The following is a 20213-nucleotide window of genomic DNA, read 5'->3' on the forward strand; positions in this document are numbered from 1 at the left end:
CGGTATCGACCCAGAAATTCCATATCGGTGCATCCCTACCTAGCTATATAACAAACAAAAAATGTGATAACATATTCCATTCATTCATTTGTTCTTTGATAAATTTCTACTGATTACAACGAAACTCATGTGCATCTTTGTTATATGAACAACCAGTCAGTAACTGCACTGCCTGATTAATGTCTCAGAACCCTTGAGTACAACATCACATAGCATAGTAACCGTTCTTATTTATTTTCGAGTTGTACATGACAAAAGTCATTACTTGCATATCAGTAAGATGAATTCATGCTCTGACTGATGTACAGCTGATTTTGACTCACTAAATGGAACCAGCACGTAAGAGTAATTTGTTAGTGAATTCAAATGCACAATCCAGAAATAATTACAGTCACAATATGTAGAAGGGTTGGCACTCTTAAAAACATGTAATATTTAATTTTTATTCCATCTCGTTCTTGCCTTTATGTGGGAAAAACGGCATAAATAGACATGATGGTTGTGAAAGCAGCACTTACCAATAGGCTACATAAGGAAAACCATCCAAAACACTTTGAAACCAGCAGACTTTGACCTCTGATATATTGGTACCGAAGCATGATTGATTGAAGATTGAAATTGCAATATGGCCTTGTGTGATTACAACCATAAAAGGCTGCATTTTAAACTGCAAATCAGAATGGCAAAAAATGTTTTAGAAGTACAAAATAACCTTCTTTCATATCAATCATCATATTATTATATTTTTTTCTTGGACAATATCTTTAACTGTGGCTCAGTTTAAAATTGTAGCCTGTCATGTGTTCAACAGATCTAATGTTCAATGGAAATTAATTTTGAAAATAACAGTGAAAAAGCTTTTGTACCTCTTTGTACATTTTTTTTTTAGCATTTAAAAAAGTGATCTGATGACAAATAAGATAAGTTGCAAAATATCGGTATATTTATTGGCCTATAGTTTTTTTGTTAAAATTGGTGTCCGCATCGGCCAAAAAATTTCATATCGGTGCATCCCTTGAATATGACTCTACTGGACCTGCTTTTCATTCATTAAAAAAGAACCAGCTCGTAAGAGTCATTTGTTTGGGAATCGGAACACACTAATAACGCTGTATGTCATGAAAATCTTACGGTTCCTGTAAATTCAGAACTGATACTCGGTTCCCAAACCCACTGTTTTAAGATGAAAGCATTTTTATTTTATGGTGTGCTGGACAAGAAGTTACTTTTTTTGACCTGATATCTTAAAACCAAGCTTTTTGAACATGAGCAAGGCTCAATACCTGGCATTGATCCGACTGGATGCTTTTACATAAACACTCCATGCATAGCAGAGCACAATTCTAGAGAAACAGTGGGGTGGTCAATGCTAGTTCTGGGTTCTAGTTCTAGTTCTGTACAGATCTATGACTACAGACTTGTTTTTTTGAAGTCTTAATCCACTTTACACTGCTGTTCTCCTTTAACAGGGAAAAAGCACAATCCGCGTGTATTGGTCCCTCGTGGTGTAAGGAAAAAGAGTTTTATTAAGGGGTAGTACGATGACAGATGAAGGGTTTGGGAACAGGGGCAGACCGGGAACTGAAGGAGTGGGTGGATTTGGAGAGTTAAGGTGGCAGCTGTTGCAATAGAAATAGAAGGTTCTCTGAGTGGGAGAGCGTAGAATTAACATTCACAAGATAAAAGCAAGACAGAATAGAGCAATTACAGTATTAAAGATATGGAGGCAAGTTTTTGAAAGGTGGGAGATGTGCAAGGGATTTTTCAAGGCGCTGAGATTGCGAAGACAGGGTTGTGGTTTCAGGTTTAGTTTTCTGTGCATCTACTTGCCTACATATTGTAGGTTTCTGTCTCTCTCCAAACTACAAAAGCCCATTTTGCTGCCTATTTATTTTCCAATATCACACAGTTTTTTTTTCCTGTATTTCCTTCCTTCCCTCCCCGGCCAAACCAAACCCCCCTTTTTTCAGATCCATTCTTGAATGTTCTTGGATCCCATTTACCCCATTTAGCCCACTATGCCAACCCCATTTCCTCGGCATTTCCCTCTAGACAGGAAGAACTCTTATCCTGAGTCCATTCTCTCTCTTTAAATGGAATGCAAGGCCCAAATATAAAAGGAGGCGAAAATATCAGAAGTGTTGGCAGGCCAACATTTTCACTGGCCCCACCACAATAAATTATCAATTTTATTTTTAACCATGTATTTTTATATGTATTTGTGTCAGAAATAATATGATATATCTAAAACATTTTTAATTAACTTTTCTTTAAAAAAAAAAAAAAAATCGAAACACAAAAAAACAATGGCACATAATACAAAACATTACTGATTGGTTTGTAGTTTTCAGACCGTTCTTCCAAGACTTTTACAAGTTATTGTCACAATTTCATCAAAGCCTTATTTGTGTTAGCGAGCTAGATAATGTTACCTTGGTGATGAATTTAAATCAGCAGAATTTGCAATAGGAATGCACCGATACAATTTTTTCACTCCTGAACCGATACCAGTGTTGTTTTTTTTTTACATTAAGATCTAGTTGGATACTGGACAAATTTCAAAGCTGTTTTCTAATTGGGTTGTTTTAAAATTGGTTAAAAAATAAACAGTCTGTGTGTATATTTTTGATATTGGGTTTACATCTTACATGGTTATTTTTGTCTGTATCATGATTTTAACATTTCACATCACTCTGTGTTCGGTGTATTCCAAGAAGGAGATGGCCCTCTGTGAACGGGCACGTCCACCCTGTAGCAGCTGTTTGATCTGTTTGACACTCCGTGGGGTGTATTGTCAGCCAGGGCGTGTAAGATGCCACTCTCTTTGTCTGGGGAGGTACAGTGCTCTAAACAGATCTGTGTGAGGGCAAGATCAAGGCAAAAGCTAGCTGATCAAATAAAGAAAAACAACTGCCATTCCAAGCATCATCGTGGCACCTCTCAGCACGTCTGACATAAGCCACTCTGTATCAATTCCAGGGTAGCCAGACCTCACGCTCCCCTCTGCTTGTGTTTCATTCTCTGAAGGTTGTCTGGGGTTCTGTGTACTGTTTGCACTGTGTTCTAACCTGACCCTTTGAGCACCGTCACTGCATTATTCACATGTGGGCCGTAAACTTGTTGCTCGTTGACGTCACTGGCGCCCACTGCTGTCTGAGAAAAACAAATCGATCAGTCAGAACACTGCAGACAGATGGCAGGCACATTTACACATGATAGGATTACACTGGACATATTAGAATTCGCAGGTATTAAAATTCTCCTCAAGAAAGCAATTTCTGTGAAGCAGAATCTATGTAGACATACCATAACAAAAACACAGTAACAGTTCTCTGGTCATTTTAAGTAGACATGATGAAAAGCACTGATCTGTGGTTCATTGAGGTAGTCATTTAACTTTGAAAATCGCATTGATTCTGTTCAGAGTTGTCGGACTAAGTCAGACTGATAATTTTTGAGTTTTTGATTAGTGAAGTGATTCATTTCTTTTCATTTAAAAAATGTATCCAAAATGACTTGCAGTGCATTCCAAGTAGATATTTATCAGTTTGTGCATTCTCTGGGAATCAAACCCATTACATTGACGTTGCTAGTGCAGTGCTCTACCAGTTCGGCTACAAGAGCTCTTATTCATTGAAAAGTGCCGCCTCACAAGATTGTTCATTTAAGCTGTGGTGCAGCCAGGGTCCGAAATTAACACCCATTGCAGTTGGTAAAATGTATATTTGGCTGGTGAATTTCACAGTGTCATGCACCACTTTGGCGGACACTTTTTTGTCAGTTTGTGTCAGCTTGTAAAATAATGTAACATGTTCCAGTTTTGTCATCAGTGTGGTTCTGTAGGTCTTCAGTCAGTAAGGTTGCAGGCCTTTACATGGAATGGCTCTCATTAGCTAGTCCCGCTGCTCATCGAAAGTCTCAGTTAGAAGTAGGGATACCACACTTATGTACTTGTATGTGTGGAGCTGGTGTTGTGTTGATGCCAGCTGCTCTTATGAGCTCCTTGCCTCACACTCACGCGCTCTGTTTGTAGCAGGTTACCACTAGCAGAGCGCTAATTCACTTCATACAGACTACATATTTATTTAATTAAATAGCAGTCATTTGCAGTTTAATAATCACTTTGAGTCATGTAGCAACTGGCTTTTCCGGAGGTGAAAACTACTGTAGGGTGTGTCTACAGCATTTAAACACAGCTGTCACATGTAACTGACCTATCAGAATATGTATACTGTTCTGATTAATTATGCAGGAAATATTAAACATGAGCATATACTGTATCTTGATTTAAAATTTTAATTAAATTAACTTAGACACAATTTTGATGATAACCAGTTGATATGGATTTCAGAAAAAAATAAAACAAAAAACAGGTATCAGTATCGGCGAGTATTGAAAAGGAAGTATCGTATTTCTAAATGGACTATCTGGCAATTAAATATTTTGTAAATAATAAAACAATACAATTCTTTAAAATAGCAGTTCACTTTTAAACATGCTTACAGTATTATTTATTTGTCTCTCATGTCTGTAAAATCCACTTGCAAAATGCAATAAAAATAAATAAAACAAATAATAAAAATGGCCAGTAAGAAATCTAACTGGCTGGTAAATGCCACCTTGGCTGGTGGGCTAAAAAGTTAATTTTGGACACTGGGTGCAGCAGTTAAAGTACACTCACTGAGCACTTTATTAGGAACACTATGGTCCTAATAAAGTGCCTGATGTGGTCTTCTGCTGTTGTAGCCCATCTGCTTCAAGGTTCGACGTGTTGTGCATTCTGAGATGCTATTCTGCTCACTACAGAGTGGTTATCTGAGTTATCGTAGCCTTTCTGTCAGCTCGAACCAGTCTGTCCATTCTCCGTTGACCTCTCTCATCAACAAGGCGTTTCTGTCCGCAGAACTGTCGCTCACTGGATGTTTTTTGTTTCTGGCACCATTCTGAGTAAACTCTAGAGACTGTTGTGTGTGAAAATCCCAGGAGATCAGCAGTTACAGAAAAACTCAAATAGGGCTGCACAATTAATTGAAAAAGTAATCGCGATTACGATTTCGGCTCTCACGATGATATAATTGTGAAAACTGACGATTACAGCATTCAGTTTAAGTCTACTCCTGTTGCATTAATGGTTTCTATTTAGAACGTGTTTTTGCAGCAGTTGAGTTTCAAACCAATCCCAGACATGTGCGTTGAGCATTGAAACGGCAATGGCCAATCAGAGATGCAGTGAGTCTACAGTACAGTCCTATCAGTAATGACAACCAATCCTTATGCGCAAGTTTAGAATAGTCTGATATCCAGACACTTGCTATACAGTATATTTAATCTGGGTTTGCGATGGCACACGAAAATTTGTGTACATCACCTGACACTCGAAAAGAAGCTGTAGAACAATGGTGAGCAGTTTGAATTTTTTTCAATTTGTTAAATGTCTCCCCGTTTTATTTATCATGGGTAAAAAAACCTGCTAACGAGCAATGCGAGAACTAAAACGATCCCTGACCATTATAATCAAGGTACAGACAGGTCTAAAAAAGTGATTTATTGTGTTGTTTAAACAGCTATATTTATTACGAGAGCATTTGTGAGTGCAGAACAGGAGAGTTTGAATGTTGGGTTGCTCGATTTTTGTGTAAAAAAAAAAAAAAAAAGAAAAAAAAAAGAGAATAACAGTTGTATACAAAGTAGCTTGTTTTGAAGTCCACTTGTTTTGGACATAGACAAAATCTTGAACTTCAGATTTCACAGACCATCGTCATTGAGTCTGCTCAAATTACATTTACATTTATGCATTTGGCAGACACTTTTATCCAAAGCGACTTACAGTGCACTGATTACAGGGACAATCCCCCTGGAGCAACCTGGAATTAAATGCCTTGCTCAAGGACACAATGGTGGTGGCTGTGGGGATTGAACCAACAACCTTCTGCTTATCAGTTCAGTGCTTTAGTCCACTATACCACCACCACTCAAGGCACCACTTAATGCCTATTTCACCCAAAACTGCTGTTGATAGATTTAAATTTTAACGAACCACACAAAATTTTACTTTCCAAAGTGCAACCGCTGTGACAGATTTGAGGCCAAATATGATTTAACGATGATCTTATGCGAACAAGATCACAATATGGGATTTTAAATGCAGTAAGGAACTTCAATCTAAATCGGCTGTTCAGTTTGATTATTGAACAAGTCAAATATTATTATTTACTGTTTGTGGACAATTAAAGCAGTAAAGACACATATTGCATGTCTGATGGTAGTTTTTGATTTTTATGCCACATTTTTCAAGCCTTGGAAGTGTGTTAAACGTGTGAGGATGTGTATACATCAACCTGTTACATGGCACACAGGCATATTCACTGAAGTTAAAACTGGTTTTGTCTGTAGTTCAGAAAGAATCTTCATAAACCACAGATATGCCATAATAACCTTTAGTAACATCAAGAAACATTATTATGGTATTTAATGCTTAAAATAAACTGCAACCCATAACCACCTGATGTTCTGAAGAACCTGCAAGCATGGTTGCCTGCTTAGTGACATCATAGTAATTTAATCTATTAATCGTCATTAATAATCACGATTACAATATCAAGGGCAATAATCAACAAAAGTCAAACCAGCCTGTCTGGCACCAACAATCATGCCACGGTCGAAAACACTGAGATCATTTTTGTTCCCCATTCTGATGCTCCTGACCCATATCTGAATGATTTTATGCATTGCATTGCTGCCACACGATTGGCTGATTAGATAATTGCATGAATAAGTAGCTGTACAGGTGTTCCAAATAAAGTGCTCAGAATGTGTATGTGCTTTGACATGTTGGGGTGATTGCCATAAACCTATCAAGAAAATGGTCATATTTTCCCTGAATATATTCAAAACATAAAGACTATGAAGACTATATTTAGGACCATTAAGTGTTTTTTTGCATTCATTTGTGACATTATTTTCAGGACACATAAGCCCATTTTACCTCCCAATTCCCATTTAATTAAAAGTGATTTGTTTGAAAATTTAACATCACTAATTGATTTTGTGCTGTATGTTTGTTGCTGCATGCAACCAGAGAGGATAAGTGGTGGCCAGTCTTTCTCAGCACTTTTTATTCAGACTCCAACAGTGTGAGAAATTAACTTTTTTTTAATAGGGGGCCATATTTGCCCTCTGGAATTGATTTTCACTAGCATTTTTATTTTATTTTATATACTTTTACGAGCGTATAAAGGTTGTTCTATCATGTAACACAGCATGCAGTCAATGTAATGAAATACTACAATTGATTCAGTTAGCCTAATTGAAATGGTCAAGTAAACCCTTAACTTAAAAGGCTAGAAGATAGAACAAGGCCTATAATAGAAAATAATGAAATATCAAATGATTGATAACAGACAAAAACAGACACAAACACACACATTTTGAATATCTGGGGCATTTCTAACTCTGTACTGCAAGCTCATAATATAATGTGTTTATATGTAATTGTTTTGCCATGGAGCTGTAGATTAAGCACCAGCACCACCCCCACAATAATGCTACTGAATAGTAAGAATAAATGTTTTTATTCTATTCAATTTCCCCTTTTTTCTCTGTGCTTCCCACCCTGAGTGGCCCAGATGGGTATCCTGCAGGACCACATGGCATTTCTCCTTATATGGAGTCAGGACTCCTTAGCTAAAGACTTAGTTACCACTCTTTTATCTTTTCTTTTTCAATCACTGTATTTGGTGTTGAGTGACTATCTTTAAAAGCAAAGAGAGTTACATGATTAGGACACACTTAAAGTTAGGCCAGCAGTCGATAAACTGATCTAATTTTACTGGAGCCAGTTGGCTGCTATTCGAAGACTCTGCCGAGGCTGCAAATGACTTCATCCAGACATGAAGAGTGTGTGAAGAGCTTTTTTTTCTTCTGTGGTGCTGTCTGACACTCTCCAGAGAGAACAGCAGGTCTCTTTTTCTTGACCTGCTACTTGGCACCCCTTTTAGGATGACTGAACTGGACACAATTTACTTTATGTATTTTACCCTTCTCCAATAATTGTTTCTCCACAATCATCATCGTTCTGTCATAGTAAATAATAAATAGTAGTAAAGACAAAATACACTTATATTCAAGATTATTTTCAATGTTCTCTGAAAACAAATTGTATTATCTTCTGCAGTGTAGCTCTTCAAGTAAATGCACTGCTTTAAAGGAGTATTAGATATTTATATCAGAAAACAAGACAAAAAAAATATTTTGTTGCAGTGTATAATGGGCTAAGATACCGATTAATTTTTAACTCCCAAAAATCAAACTCGCTCTTTTTAATAGAGCTGCGTATCGCCGATTACTTCATGATAAGACTCACATCACATCACATACAGTGTATTATTATTCAATACGTCACAAGCCAGCGCACGCGAGAGATGAGCGCCTCCTTGCGAGAGTGTGCATCAGCCGGGTGCAGTTTCAATCTCTACCCCTTAGATTAGGTCATTTCACGTGTCTCAAAGAAGCAGCTCTGACTGCACAGAGATCTTGCTGTTTCGGAGTTTGTTTATTTACATGACCCGCTTCCTTTTTATTTGAACTTTATTAAAGGATTATAAGGAAGATATAATGCAGAGGTGTTTCCTTTTTAGATGTTCTGACATGCAAGGTTTGCTCCAGCGCTCCAAGCTGTTGCTTCTGTATTTACTTATTTTGTATTTTGTATAATTCCCTCATACTTTGTGATCTACAGCACCTTAAGCTGTTTGAGAAGTTTGGAGTGCGTCTGGACTGAGCTGTATCATCTTTCTCTCTGCCCCTATCAGGCACTCTTGTGTGTCGTCATTAGAGTTTCATATGATCTCATGTTACATTCAATGAGATGAAACGACTATTCGACAATGGAATTTTTTGTCAACAAATTGTTATTGTTGACATTGTCATTAACGTCAACTAATCGTTTCAGCCCTATTAGTAAATACTGCAGTTGCTTTAATTATGAAATTATATTATTATTAAAAGAGGGGAGGCTGCAATAGTTGAATTGTGTAGCAAACACTGAGGAACTTTCACTCAAAATGAATCCAGAGTCACAAATGTAACCTCCTTTGTCTGTCTATCCCTCTATTTTCAGATGATGCAGTTTGCTTGGGACAATTACAAGCGCTACGCCTGGGGCTCCAACGAACTGCGTCCTGTTTCTAAGCAGGGCCACTCAAGCAATCTATTTGGTGAGTATCTGTCTGGAGAGCTATGATTCATGCACGTACACAGCCCTCGGCTTCTCGTCTCTTACCAACAGTAAATTGGTTAGCAGTGAGAACTGCCAATCAATTCTGCTCAGGTGGTTATGTGACCTCTATCAAAAAGGTTTTTGATATCTACCCATTTTGAGTGCTTCAGTAAGACTCTGCCTGACTTTGTAAGCTTGGTCTGGACTTATACTTGCATATTTCAGCTTTTCAACCAAGTGTACAAACATGGTGTGGCCACACAGTACAAATTTAGTTTTTAATGAAACCTTGATATTTGTTAGTGCTTTTTACACATTAATGTGCCTTACTTCCCTCAAAAGAAATGTTGTGCTTTCTTTGCTTGTCACCTTGTTGACCCATTTCTATTTAGAAGCTGAAAGTGCTGGTTGTGAGTGGGCATACTAATCCAGAAATTGAGTATTTATGAAACACAGGCAATCTTCCTGTGAGGTTCGTATATAGATGAATAATTCGGAAGCAGCAACAACACAATAAAAACACTCTCCGTCATACTGTTATGGCACTTGCCGTATACGCGCTATTTAGTAGGGATGGGCATTTTGATCATTTTGTCTACTCGAGTACTCTGACTAATTAACTCGTCAGGTACTCGAGGGGCAATGACATGTTCATAACTGTATATATAATAACATGTCTGACAGACATCTTTGACTGCTGCATTACGTCTTGTTGTTCCAGTGTATTGTTCCAGTTTATTCAGTATTATAGGCTGTTATAAAATAATATGTTACAAAATATACAAAATATTGCATAATCAAAATATAATGCATCATATTTTGTCATTATGTGAAGATTTGCTGCCCAACTCAATGAAAGTATATGCACAGTGTGCATCTTTGTCTTTTCATCCTTCAGGTTACCGTAGTAATATTAGTAAGCGTGCACCAGTTTTTTAGTGACTGTCTGAACCGTCTATTTTCAAATCGCGGTTGGCTTAACAGGAGACGCCATAACATCACGTTTTTAATATGCGTGTTAAATTGAAGTTCAGTTTTGAAGATGCTGTATTCTGTTCCATTTAGCTGTGCTCTGTCTAGTTGTTTGAAACACTCTCCTACTGTATATGTGCTGTTTTAGCGTGTTAAGTCCACTGCCACATGCCTGGTGTGTGTGAGTTTCTCCCCAAGTGTTCGCTTCTATGGGGAAAGCCGTGATGCTCCGTATTGTTGTTGCTGTGATGATTCATGAAGCGTTCCATTCAACTCGGAGAGTCGGAATTTCCACCTTTCAACTGGGCAAAGTGCAATGAAATAGGGATGCAACTAACGATTATTTTGATAATTATTCGACTATTCGGGCGATTATTGCAACGATTAATCATTAGCTCTTAACCGACTATTCAGCTTGTGCCCCGACTTAAAAGGTTGTAATAAACGTGCTTGCTAACACTAAACTGGACAAATCATCTTTTAAAAATACCTCTAAAATAATTTGTAATATGTTTAATTCAGTAAAAGTTTCACTGCAAAAAATCCTATTGTTATCAAGTGTTTTGTCTCGTTTTAAAAACTAATTGTCAAAAAAAACTTAAAACAAGATACATTTACTTGAGGAGCAACATGTAAGATATTTAGACTTGCTTTAAGAGAATGTATCTTAAATATATCTTAAATATAAGTGTATTTTTTCACTTGGTTATACTTCTGTGAGTGCAGTAAAGATAAAATATACTTATATTCAAGATCTGTTCTCTATATGCTGCTTCTCAGGTGAATGCATCTTTTTTTTTTAAAGTATTTTTAGATATTTTAAAATATTTGCATTTTTAATATTATATCAAAATTCTCCAATACGTTTTTTTTCTTCTGCAGTATAGCTGCTAAAGACAATGTACGTTGTTTTAAAGGAGTTTTAGATATTTATATTAGAAAACAAACAAAAACGAATCAAAAACGTATTTTGTCGCAGTGTATAATGGGGCGAAGACTACCCTCTCTCACTTTTCTGTTCACTTCAATCCATCTTTAACTCACAAAAAAAACAAACTCTCTCTTATTAGTAAAGCTGCATGTTGCCAATTTTCTTCACGATAAGAAATGCACAGTGACATATATTATGATTCAATAAGTCGCGAGCCATTATGTTATAATCTAGCTGCATTAAGCGTGCGTGCTTGAGGGATGAACGTCCCTGCGACAGAGTGTGCATCAGCCAGGTGCAGTTTCAATCTCTCCCCCTTAGATCGGGACACTTCACGCAACTCATAGAAGAGGTGCTGATCTCACAGAGAAATGCCAGTTTCGGAGTCTGTAGTTATTTACATGACCTGCTTCCATATTATTTGAACTTTAATAAAGCTAAAGCGCATTAAATAAAACTGCATTAAAGATGCAATGCTGGGGTGTTTCCTTTAAAGACGCTCGACCCACAGGTTTTGCTTCAGTGGAGTGGCAGCTCTGGCTCCACTTATTCCACAACGAGAGTGCTTCTGTAATTACTTATTTGCTATTTTTGTATAATTCCCTCATACTTTGCAATCTACATCACCTGAAGCTGTGAAAGTTTAGAGTGCATCTGGACTGTGAGCTGTGTAATTCTTCCTCTCCTCTGTCAGGTGCGAGCTGCAGTGTCATCATTAGAGTTTCATATGATTTCATGTTAAGGCAAATTACATCAAACGTCTATTCGACAGCAAAACATTTTGTTGACAGTTTTTTATTGTCGACGTTGTCAATAACGTCGACTAATTGTTTCAGCCCTACAATGGAATGACATAAAGATGTTGGACTTCTAACTTGGAAACTTGTGCGGAAATCTTCAACTCCCATTTCGTCGAGATGCAGGTGTGTGTTACGTCACAAATATTTCGGTACCCAGGGCAGGGAGGTTTACAGTCAGTAACAAACATTCACTTTTATTAAATAAAATCCATTAACGAGTCAAAGTTCTTACATTAAATTATAATAAAACGTGCTTAGCAAACATTTTGCAGAGACAGGTGTTCAAAACACGGTCAATTACTATTTTTATTTTCGTAACGATAGCATTGCAGCGTCGTATATCAGTTTGGTTGCTATGAGACGTCTCTGACAATCAATGTACCCCTCAAAATCACAACGTAATCAGTCTCAAAATTTTAAATAAGCTCTCTCTTTGACACGTTTGTGTTCAGTTGTCAGGCAATTGTCACTGAATTTCGAATTAAGTGAAAAGTCACATCATGCATGATCACCATCGATCATCGTACCAGAGTACTCGAGTACTCGCACCCATCCATACTATTTAGCTTTTTTCACAAATGTTACAATAAAGCAATAAGCCACGAGAGGTGGTTCGTTATAGTGATTTTTTCAAGGCTATGGAGTGCTGTTAGGCACAATACAAAGCCTAATTGGCAGCTATTTACAGTCGCTAATCAATGTAGCAACTAGGGATGGGCATGAGTACCCAAGTACCTGAGTACTCGGAAGTGACAGCAATGATCAATTATGAAAACGATGATCGAAAATGATCATTGTTGATGTGACATTTCACTAAATTCTAAATTCAGTTACAACTATACACAATTGTTCAAAGGGGCCTTATTTTTGTGATTATGTTGTGATTTTCGGCGGTACCTTGTGGTCTGAATCATCATAGCAACTAGCTCCAACACAGCACACCATGACTTTCTGGCACACCGTATTAAAAATGTGACTATTATGGTGATTACAGCGACTGCGGTGAAGCTATCCGCGGTTTGAAAATACACGGTTCAGCCAGCCGTGACGAAAACAGTGGCAATATATAATGCCTTATGTTTAAACTATGCCTTTTTTTTTTAAACGGCCAATCATATTGAATATGCGAGACATTGAAACAATAACTAGATGAAATGTAACGGCTTAAAAAAAGAGCTTTTGCTTTACTTGCTATTGATAATCTGATATTGTGTGGCATTGAAAATCAGTCTTTCTCATTAAATAAAGCTTCTTACCTGCAATGTACAATTTCTTTGTAAAATCTTGTAAGTCGCAGATACTGTATCTTTGTACTTCACCACCCTCACATTAAAGCTTGGGTCAAAGGTCAAGAAAGATGCATTGTGTTTTGAAAGATTGCTCAGATCTTATGTGCTGCTGTTGTGTAGTAAACTCCACACAGTCAACCGGCACTCAGCTGAAGGGCAGGCCTGGGATTTACAGTGCATATTTGATTAACTTCCATAATTTAGCCTGGGAAGTGCCAGTAGAATATACAGTCTTAATTTATTTGGCTCATACACTATCAGAATGAGGACCTGGTAAGAGGTGTGAAGTACATTACATAATTATATTCACATATATTCACATCCTTTCTTCTGTGATACAAAATTATACACACACACGCATTGCAAAACATCTCCCATGTCAGTCAGTGCTAGACAGCTCTCGTGCACACTTTTACCTCCAGACCATTTTTAGGGCCGTGCATTGCAAGGCAATTTTGAGTGCTCGTCATTTTCTCAAATAGTAAAGTTGGCCCCATGGGGTGCACGGCCACATCATAGACCACTGAACACATGCTGAGACAAGGCTACATTTTGTCAGGTAGTGTTTGGCATTATTAATTTAGAGGTTGGGTTTATGGTACGCTGGCTCTAAATAAAAGATGATCTGGATCCTGCTGGTCAGGTTTTTGTACCTGGCCAGGCAGCCGTAAAGGCTGTTTTATGCATCTCTATTGAGGTCTGGTTCCTCAACGAGATGTGAGCTGTTGATACCGACCAGTTGGAACACACTCCGACATGCAGTATTACAATCAATGTAAATGTAAATCATTCCCTTATAAAGCTGACTACACTGGAAAAATCCATTGCAGCACGTCCCAGCGGGTCTTCAGTTGATTGATGCCCCATTTCTATTTTTGATGCACTGCAGAGTTACTCCAGCCACATTTCCTTGTCCATCTAAAAACATTTTCTTAAGCCGGGTTCACACTGTACACACAATTTTAGGGCAAGAGACAAAATGTAGGAATCGTAAAATAGTTCTCTTTTAGTGAACATTTTGAGATAACATACAGCTTCTACGCTTCTATGTTGCAGAGCCATACATCACAACATTTGTTGCTAAGACCTTACTGGAAGTCATGATCACCAAGGCGGTCTTAAACAGCCACTTTACAACCCACATGGCTTTAGCTCATAGAGTAAGACCAGACTGCGGCCCTTTTTTCCCCAGTTGCTTAAGGAAGCAAATTATAAACCATATGGAAGTGCTTAGTCAGGACATTATGCCTGCTAGTCTGTTCCAGACGTGTGAGATTGTTGCCATGTGCTTTTTTAAATGTAGTCTAAGTGCCATGCTGTATAGAGGTGGTCTTGTGTTAATTTTCTTTGAGATTTGCCGGTCTTTTTGCTGTATATTTGACCTTAGTGGCATTAAGTGCATTAAATCTAGTGCAGTATACTGCACTTTCTTTGAATTAAGTTTAACCAACCATAAAAAAATCATTAAGCCCTCAGAATCTGTGGATTAGAGTGTGTGAGAGTTTTTCGCACACACTGTGGGACTCTTTAAAAGAGCTGAATCTGTATTGTGCTCTAGAATAGAAGCAAACAGAATAGCAAAGAGTGTAGAATATACAGTAGGTGTTAATTTGTAATGGATGTTAAATAATTAGATTATACTTTAATGCAGTGGCCATCTGAAAAAGATTGACTGTAACTTTATAAATTTTGTTCTGAGAGAATGTTGAGATTAAAGAATGACCTGAATAGAGATGCTTACAGTATCTCACATCAAGGAGATTCATTCTAACTCAATACTGGCCGTGCTGTTCCATGTGTCAGTCACTATTCCAGCAAAGTAAGATGAAACGATTTTCATGGATTTCGTTTCAGCGATTGGATTTGTGTATAATAAATCAGTAGGGACTGAAACAAAGCCTTGGCTAATGAGGTTGCACAGGTACAGTATAAAGAGTCTGCCGTTCCTGCATGTCCAAAGTTCTCACTCATGACCACTTCCTCTAATAAAACACACAGGGAAAAAAGGGTTATCTCCTTTTGTGTTCCGTTTCCCCCAATAATATCCACCAGTCTGATTGTGATTTTAGAAGAAACTGTTCTATATTGGTCCATAGCATGAGCTGTGTGATTTTAAAAAAAATCACAAGCTTTTGAAACTGCAGAAGATACAGCATAGATAAGTAGGAAAGGGAGGTATAGAGAAAGAAGAGCATGTCAGTCCGGCTTTATGCCCTTGTGTGCTCATTTAGTACAGTGGCTGCTGAACCATGGTGTTCTGTCAGTATATAGCTGCACTTGTATTAATGACCCAACAGAAGTTGTACACTGAGAAGCATGTTTGGGGCGTGGGTCAGAAGCAGAATAAAATGTGGCTGGCTTTGGCACTGGGAATTTTGATTAACGACAATCGTGTATAATCAATCAGTCTTTTTTACGAAGCAGACTGTTTTTAAGCGATCTTAAAGGAATAGTTTACCCCAAAATGAAAATTCTATCATCATTGAGGTTTAACTTCACCAATGGATAGTATTCCGATGACGTCACGACAAGCGCTGTCGCTATATTGTGGGGAGACACCGATCAAATGCGCAAGGCGATCGTCTGATGATGAGAGTGTTTTGAGGAATGGCAGTCAGTGGAGTTTTTGGGGGTGGGTGCTCTATGTGTAATCTGCATATAGGGAGCGGTGGTACTGCATCTCTGTACACACAGTTTATATACAGCGCTCTTGTGCGAGACGTTGCACGCATTCAATGTGAATGGTCCCAACTACACTTAAAATGAAAAATGCTTTAATACAACGACCAGGAAGAAGAGAGAAAGAGGGAGAAAAGGCTTAACATGAAAATGGTGTATTTCTCCTTCGATTATTGTCACTGTTTTTGCAGTACATAGTGTTTATCACTGGGGAAATGTAAGAAAATCACATTAAACCTTTTAACTAAACCTGTGCTCTACTGTTCTTTTGTATTAAAAGTGCTGCAGTTTTTCTCACCACCATTTAGCCAAGTCTCTCTCTCTTCCAGAACGAGCACTGACATATTCAGTAAAATGAAATGCCATGTCATGAATAGGTGCGTTTACTAGTGTTCTAACATCACAATGGTCGATTGCTATATTTTTGACAAAATTCTCCTGCTTCTGACAGAAAACATGACAGAACATGTGTCACTGATCTTTTCCCCAGTCGTCTGTGGTGTCTGTGTAAAGCAACAGCTGATATCTCACACAGCTCACGTGAAAGGTGTCTGTGTTTCATGCCCATTTCTCTAGATTTGTGAAACATTCTCAGCAGTGTGGGTGTGTGACGGTAAAACAGCATCCCGTATGGATCTGGGACGATTTCTTATTATATGAGACGGTTAGCAACATATATTTTCTTTCATTAATGTTACCTGGTACTGCTTCAGGTTGAGAGTGTCTCTCTATTCCGCCATGTCTTCCCTCAGTTGATGACAGCGGTGACGTGGGGAAATGGTAGAATTCAGGTGATAATGCACAAATTACAAAAACGAAATCACCAGTTTCTCAAAACAGCATCCAATACAGTTAAAGGGAAACTAACAGGACAGTAGATTATGGACATCTGAAGCAGCAATTAAACCACAGAATTCTGATAAAAATGCAGCTTTCTCTTTTTCCTAGTCCATACAGCTTAGAGATATTTTCAAAGTCTTCTGAAGTCGTACGATAGCTTTGTGTGAACAGACCGAAAATTTAAAGTTACTCCTTTAACTTTGCCTGATGCAGGAAGTATGTCTGTTTGAAGAGGACATGAATGAAAGTTAATAAATTCAGTGTTTGGGTGTGTGTTTTCCTTGTGCCAGTTGGCTGCCTGCTGGCAAACACAAATCTGAGCATCTTTGGAACTAAATTGTTTGACTCATTTAGGATGCAGCAGACTTTTTTTGCACTAGTGTTTATGCGTTTAGCCTTTAACAGAGCCAAGCCAAAGACTTCCTCCGGTCTGATTTTTTTCCACAACCACTATGGCAGCATTATGGCCTGGTTTTGATGGACATCGGTTTACAACGTTTTTGTTTGTGTTGGCTGAAGCGAATCGTCCAGCTTCACAGCGGGCTCCGGGAGTTCCTGCTGCTTGAAGATGTGCTTACAAGCAGCTTCTTGCTGAGCAAGACAGCTCTTCATGCTTAAGCTGCATTCACCAGCCTAATCTATTTTGGAGAGATGCATTTTGCTTTTGGAAGCACAGACTAGAGAGAGATTGTGTCAGTCAACAGAGCTACTGGTAAACCCAGTTATATATTCTTCTCATTACAACAGTTTCACATGAGGCTTCTATTTTACCAGTGTTTCCTAAAATGCTATTCAGTCGCAGCACTTCCTTGCTGCTCAATCTATAACACTAAGGCAAAACAGTTGGATCATTTTAGCAGTGAGTTGTGAAATTGCAGTCTGAATTGAATGTGATGAGACTTGATGTGGCAAAAAAATAAATAGAAAATAGCCTAAATAGACAATAGACTACCCAGCTCCCTATTTCATCCCCTTACTGGTTGCTTGCGATAACAAACAAATGCCACAACCAGAGATGTCAGATTCGCAATCAAATCACTTTTTTTCACTGGTCCTTTGCAATAAATTGGTTGTAGAAATTCATGAATTAAGTTATCAACATAGAAATACAAAAAGCGTGTTTGAATTGGTTTGAGTGATTTACTTAACGATAATTAATTGACTTGCTGAACTGAGTCACGACTCGAAACATACAGTATCTGTTACAGTTACTGTGTTAAAGTTTCTGGATCTGTAACTTTTTTTTTGTACCAGAATAACGTGCAGCCCTAGTATGTAGTTAAACACACGGATTTGTATCTGAGTTTTGTTGTATTTAGCCTAAGTGAATATTCTGGTTTTAATAAATGTTGAGCGCAATCAACAGCATTTGTGGCATTATGTTGATTGCAACAAAAAATTATTTTGACTATTAAAAAAAAAATTAAAGTCACAGTAAGAGACTTACAATAGATGTGAATAGGGACCCAGTTCATAAACATTAAAATACAAAAGTAAGCCACATGACATAAAAATTATACATTAACATGATTTTATTGTGATAAAATCAGGGATTTTACCAGTGGTGCAGTGTTAACCAGATTACAGGGTTTACCGGTTACGTCGTCATGACTACGATGTTGTAATATTGGGTATAAATTTAACACAGATGCGTTTGTTAAGCGATTTCATCACACTAAAGTCATGTTAACATGTATAATGTTACATATTGTGGCTCTAATTTAGAAACTGTGTATTGTAATGTTTATGGACTGGCCCCATTTTCTTCCATTTAAGGTGCCTTACTGTAACCACGATTATTGATTGATTTATTTATTTTTTTAAATAAACGAGGACAAGTCAAAATTATATTTTGTGGTAATCGACATTATGCCACAACTGCTGTCAGTTGAGCTTAATTTGTTTTGAACCTGGAACATTCCTTTTAACTGTATTTTAATTCTATTCTAAATTCATTAATTGTATTTTTTAAGTTGCATATATTTTGTGAAAAATGTAATTGATTATTGTTTAGCATATTTTTACACATCTGTTCCCTTTGCAATGTGGAGAAGTAGGATTAAATTATTTAGCCTATGTCTCATTAAAATTAACTGCCAGAGAATGTTCTCTAAATTACTAGCCTGTTTAGTAGTCAGCCCAGAATAAACATTCAGGATTGTACCACCTTGCAGAGACTGCCAGTGTCATTTCCCTGCCAAATAGCTCTGGAGGTCAACTTTCGTTTCAATAATACCATTCCAGAAGGTTATCTTATGGTAATGGCTTTCTTTAAGAGCCAAGAAATGAGCAACCATTTGTCACAAGGGCTACGCTGAGATGAGCTCCACATGTGTTACCAGTAGACAGTGCTCATTTTTTGTTTGTGTTTTGCCGCAAAATGCTGTCTCAAACAATGCTTTCGAATAGCCATTTGTTGGTCTCAGGGAGTGTATTGATTAATCCATAACATGCACTGGGATGGAACACAGTTCAATATATGATTGTACTTTTGACGTCGGACTGTTATTGTCTTTGATCTGCGAGTCTTTGTTGAAAAACCAAGCAGATGTGAAATAGACTGGTATCCCCTTTCCCCTCACCTGAGTTCACGGCACGCTCTCATGGCAGCAAGCAAGGATTCATTGCCATTGGTGACTTTATCTCAGGTCATTGAGTGTCCGGTTTACAATTTACCAGTGTCATTGGAATTTATAAGACATGTGTATATTGCCCAAGAGTCTCTCCTAAGCCTGAGCAGTGTAGACCCCTGTGGATAAATTGTATGTGCACTCCCTGTTTAGGTCAGCATTCAAGAGCGTAAAATCAGTCATGTGGGGCAAAGCTTTGGGACATAAATGTCTAACCTAGGGCTGTGTCAGTACGCTGCATTCTGGAGTGATTTATGACCTTCTCACGCTTCCTCACGGGGCTTTGACTCCTCAGGGGCCTTTTAAAAGTCAGCAAAGCACAAATATGCTGTCTCATTACTACCAGTGCAGGTTTGTGCCCTAAGATTTTGATTTGCATTTTCTGTGCACAGAACAACTTAGTGTTTGCCTCTACTTTCAATTTGGTCAACTTTGTGTTTAATGTGTCTGAAACTTCTTGGCTTTAAAAGGACGTGACGATTACTACTGTTTTCTTGGTATGTCTTTGAGCGTTATTGGAGACTGTAATTATACACTAATGTAGTCATAGCCATGCTGATTCTAATACCTGTCCTGATAACATTTAGCATCACTAAATGGTAGGAATATTTTGGCACAGAGAAAGTTGAGCCTTAATGTCCTCTTTATCAAGAAAAATATGTGCACTTTAGGGGTTTTTCAGAACACCTAACCTTAATTATTAGGTATTCCTGCACTGTTTGTGCTATGGACATGAAAGATACCTAAAATCATGTGGTTTGCTGAGGTGAGTTGTGCTGTTTCTTTTCTAAGCAATCAAGCTTTTAGATTTTTGACTGGTAGACAATACAACAGGTGGAAAAATATCCTATAGAC

General features: G+C 37.8%; 1 protein-coding gene across 1 annotated transcript in view; it reads left to right on the top strand.

The window, feature by feature from the left end:
* Window positions 1-20213, top strand: part of LOC127410250 (mannosyl-oligosaccharide 1,2-alpha-mannosidase IA-like) — a 157103-nt gene that overhangs the window by 34667 nt on the left and 102223 nt on the right. The window contains exon 2 of the mRNA XM_051645414.1: window positions 9119-9215. Within this exon, the coding sequence (XP_051501374.1) occupies window positions 9119-9215 (97 nt within the window). The remainder of the gene's footprint in view (window positions 1-9118; window positions 9216-20213) is intronic.

This window comes from Myxocyprinus asiaticus, chromosome 19, assembly GCF_019703515.2.
Source record: "Myxocyprinus asiaticus isolate MX2 ecotype Aquarium Trade chromosome 19, UBuf_Myxa_2, whole genome shotgun sequence".
Taxonomy (NCBI): domain Eukaryota; kingdom Metazoa; phylum Chordata; class Actinopteri; order Cypriniformes; family Catostomidae; genus Myxocyprinus; species Myxocyprinus asiaticus.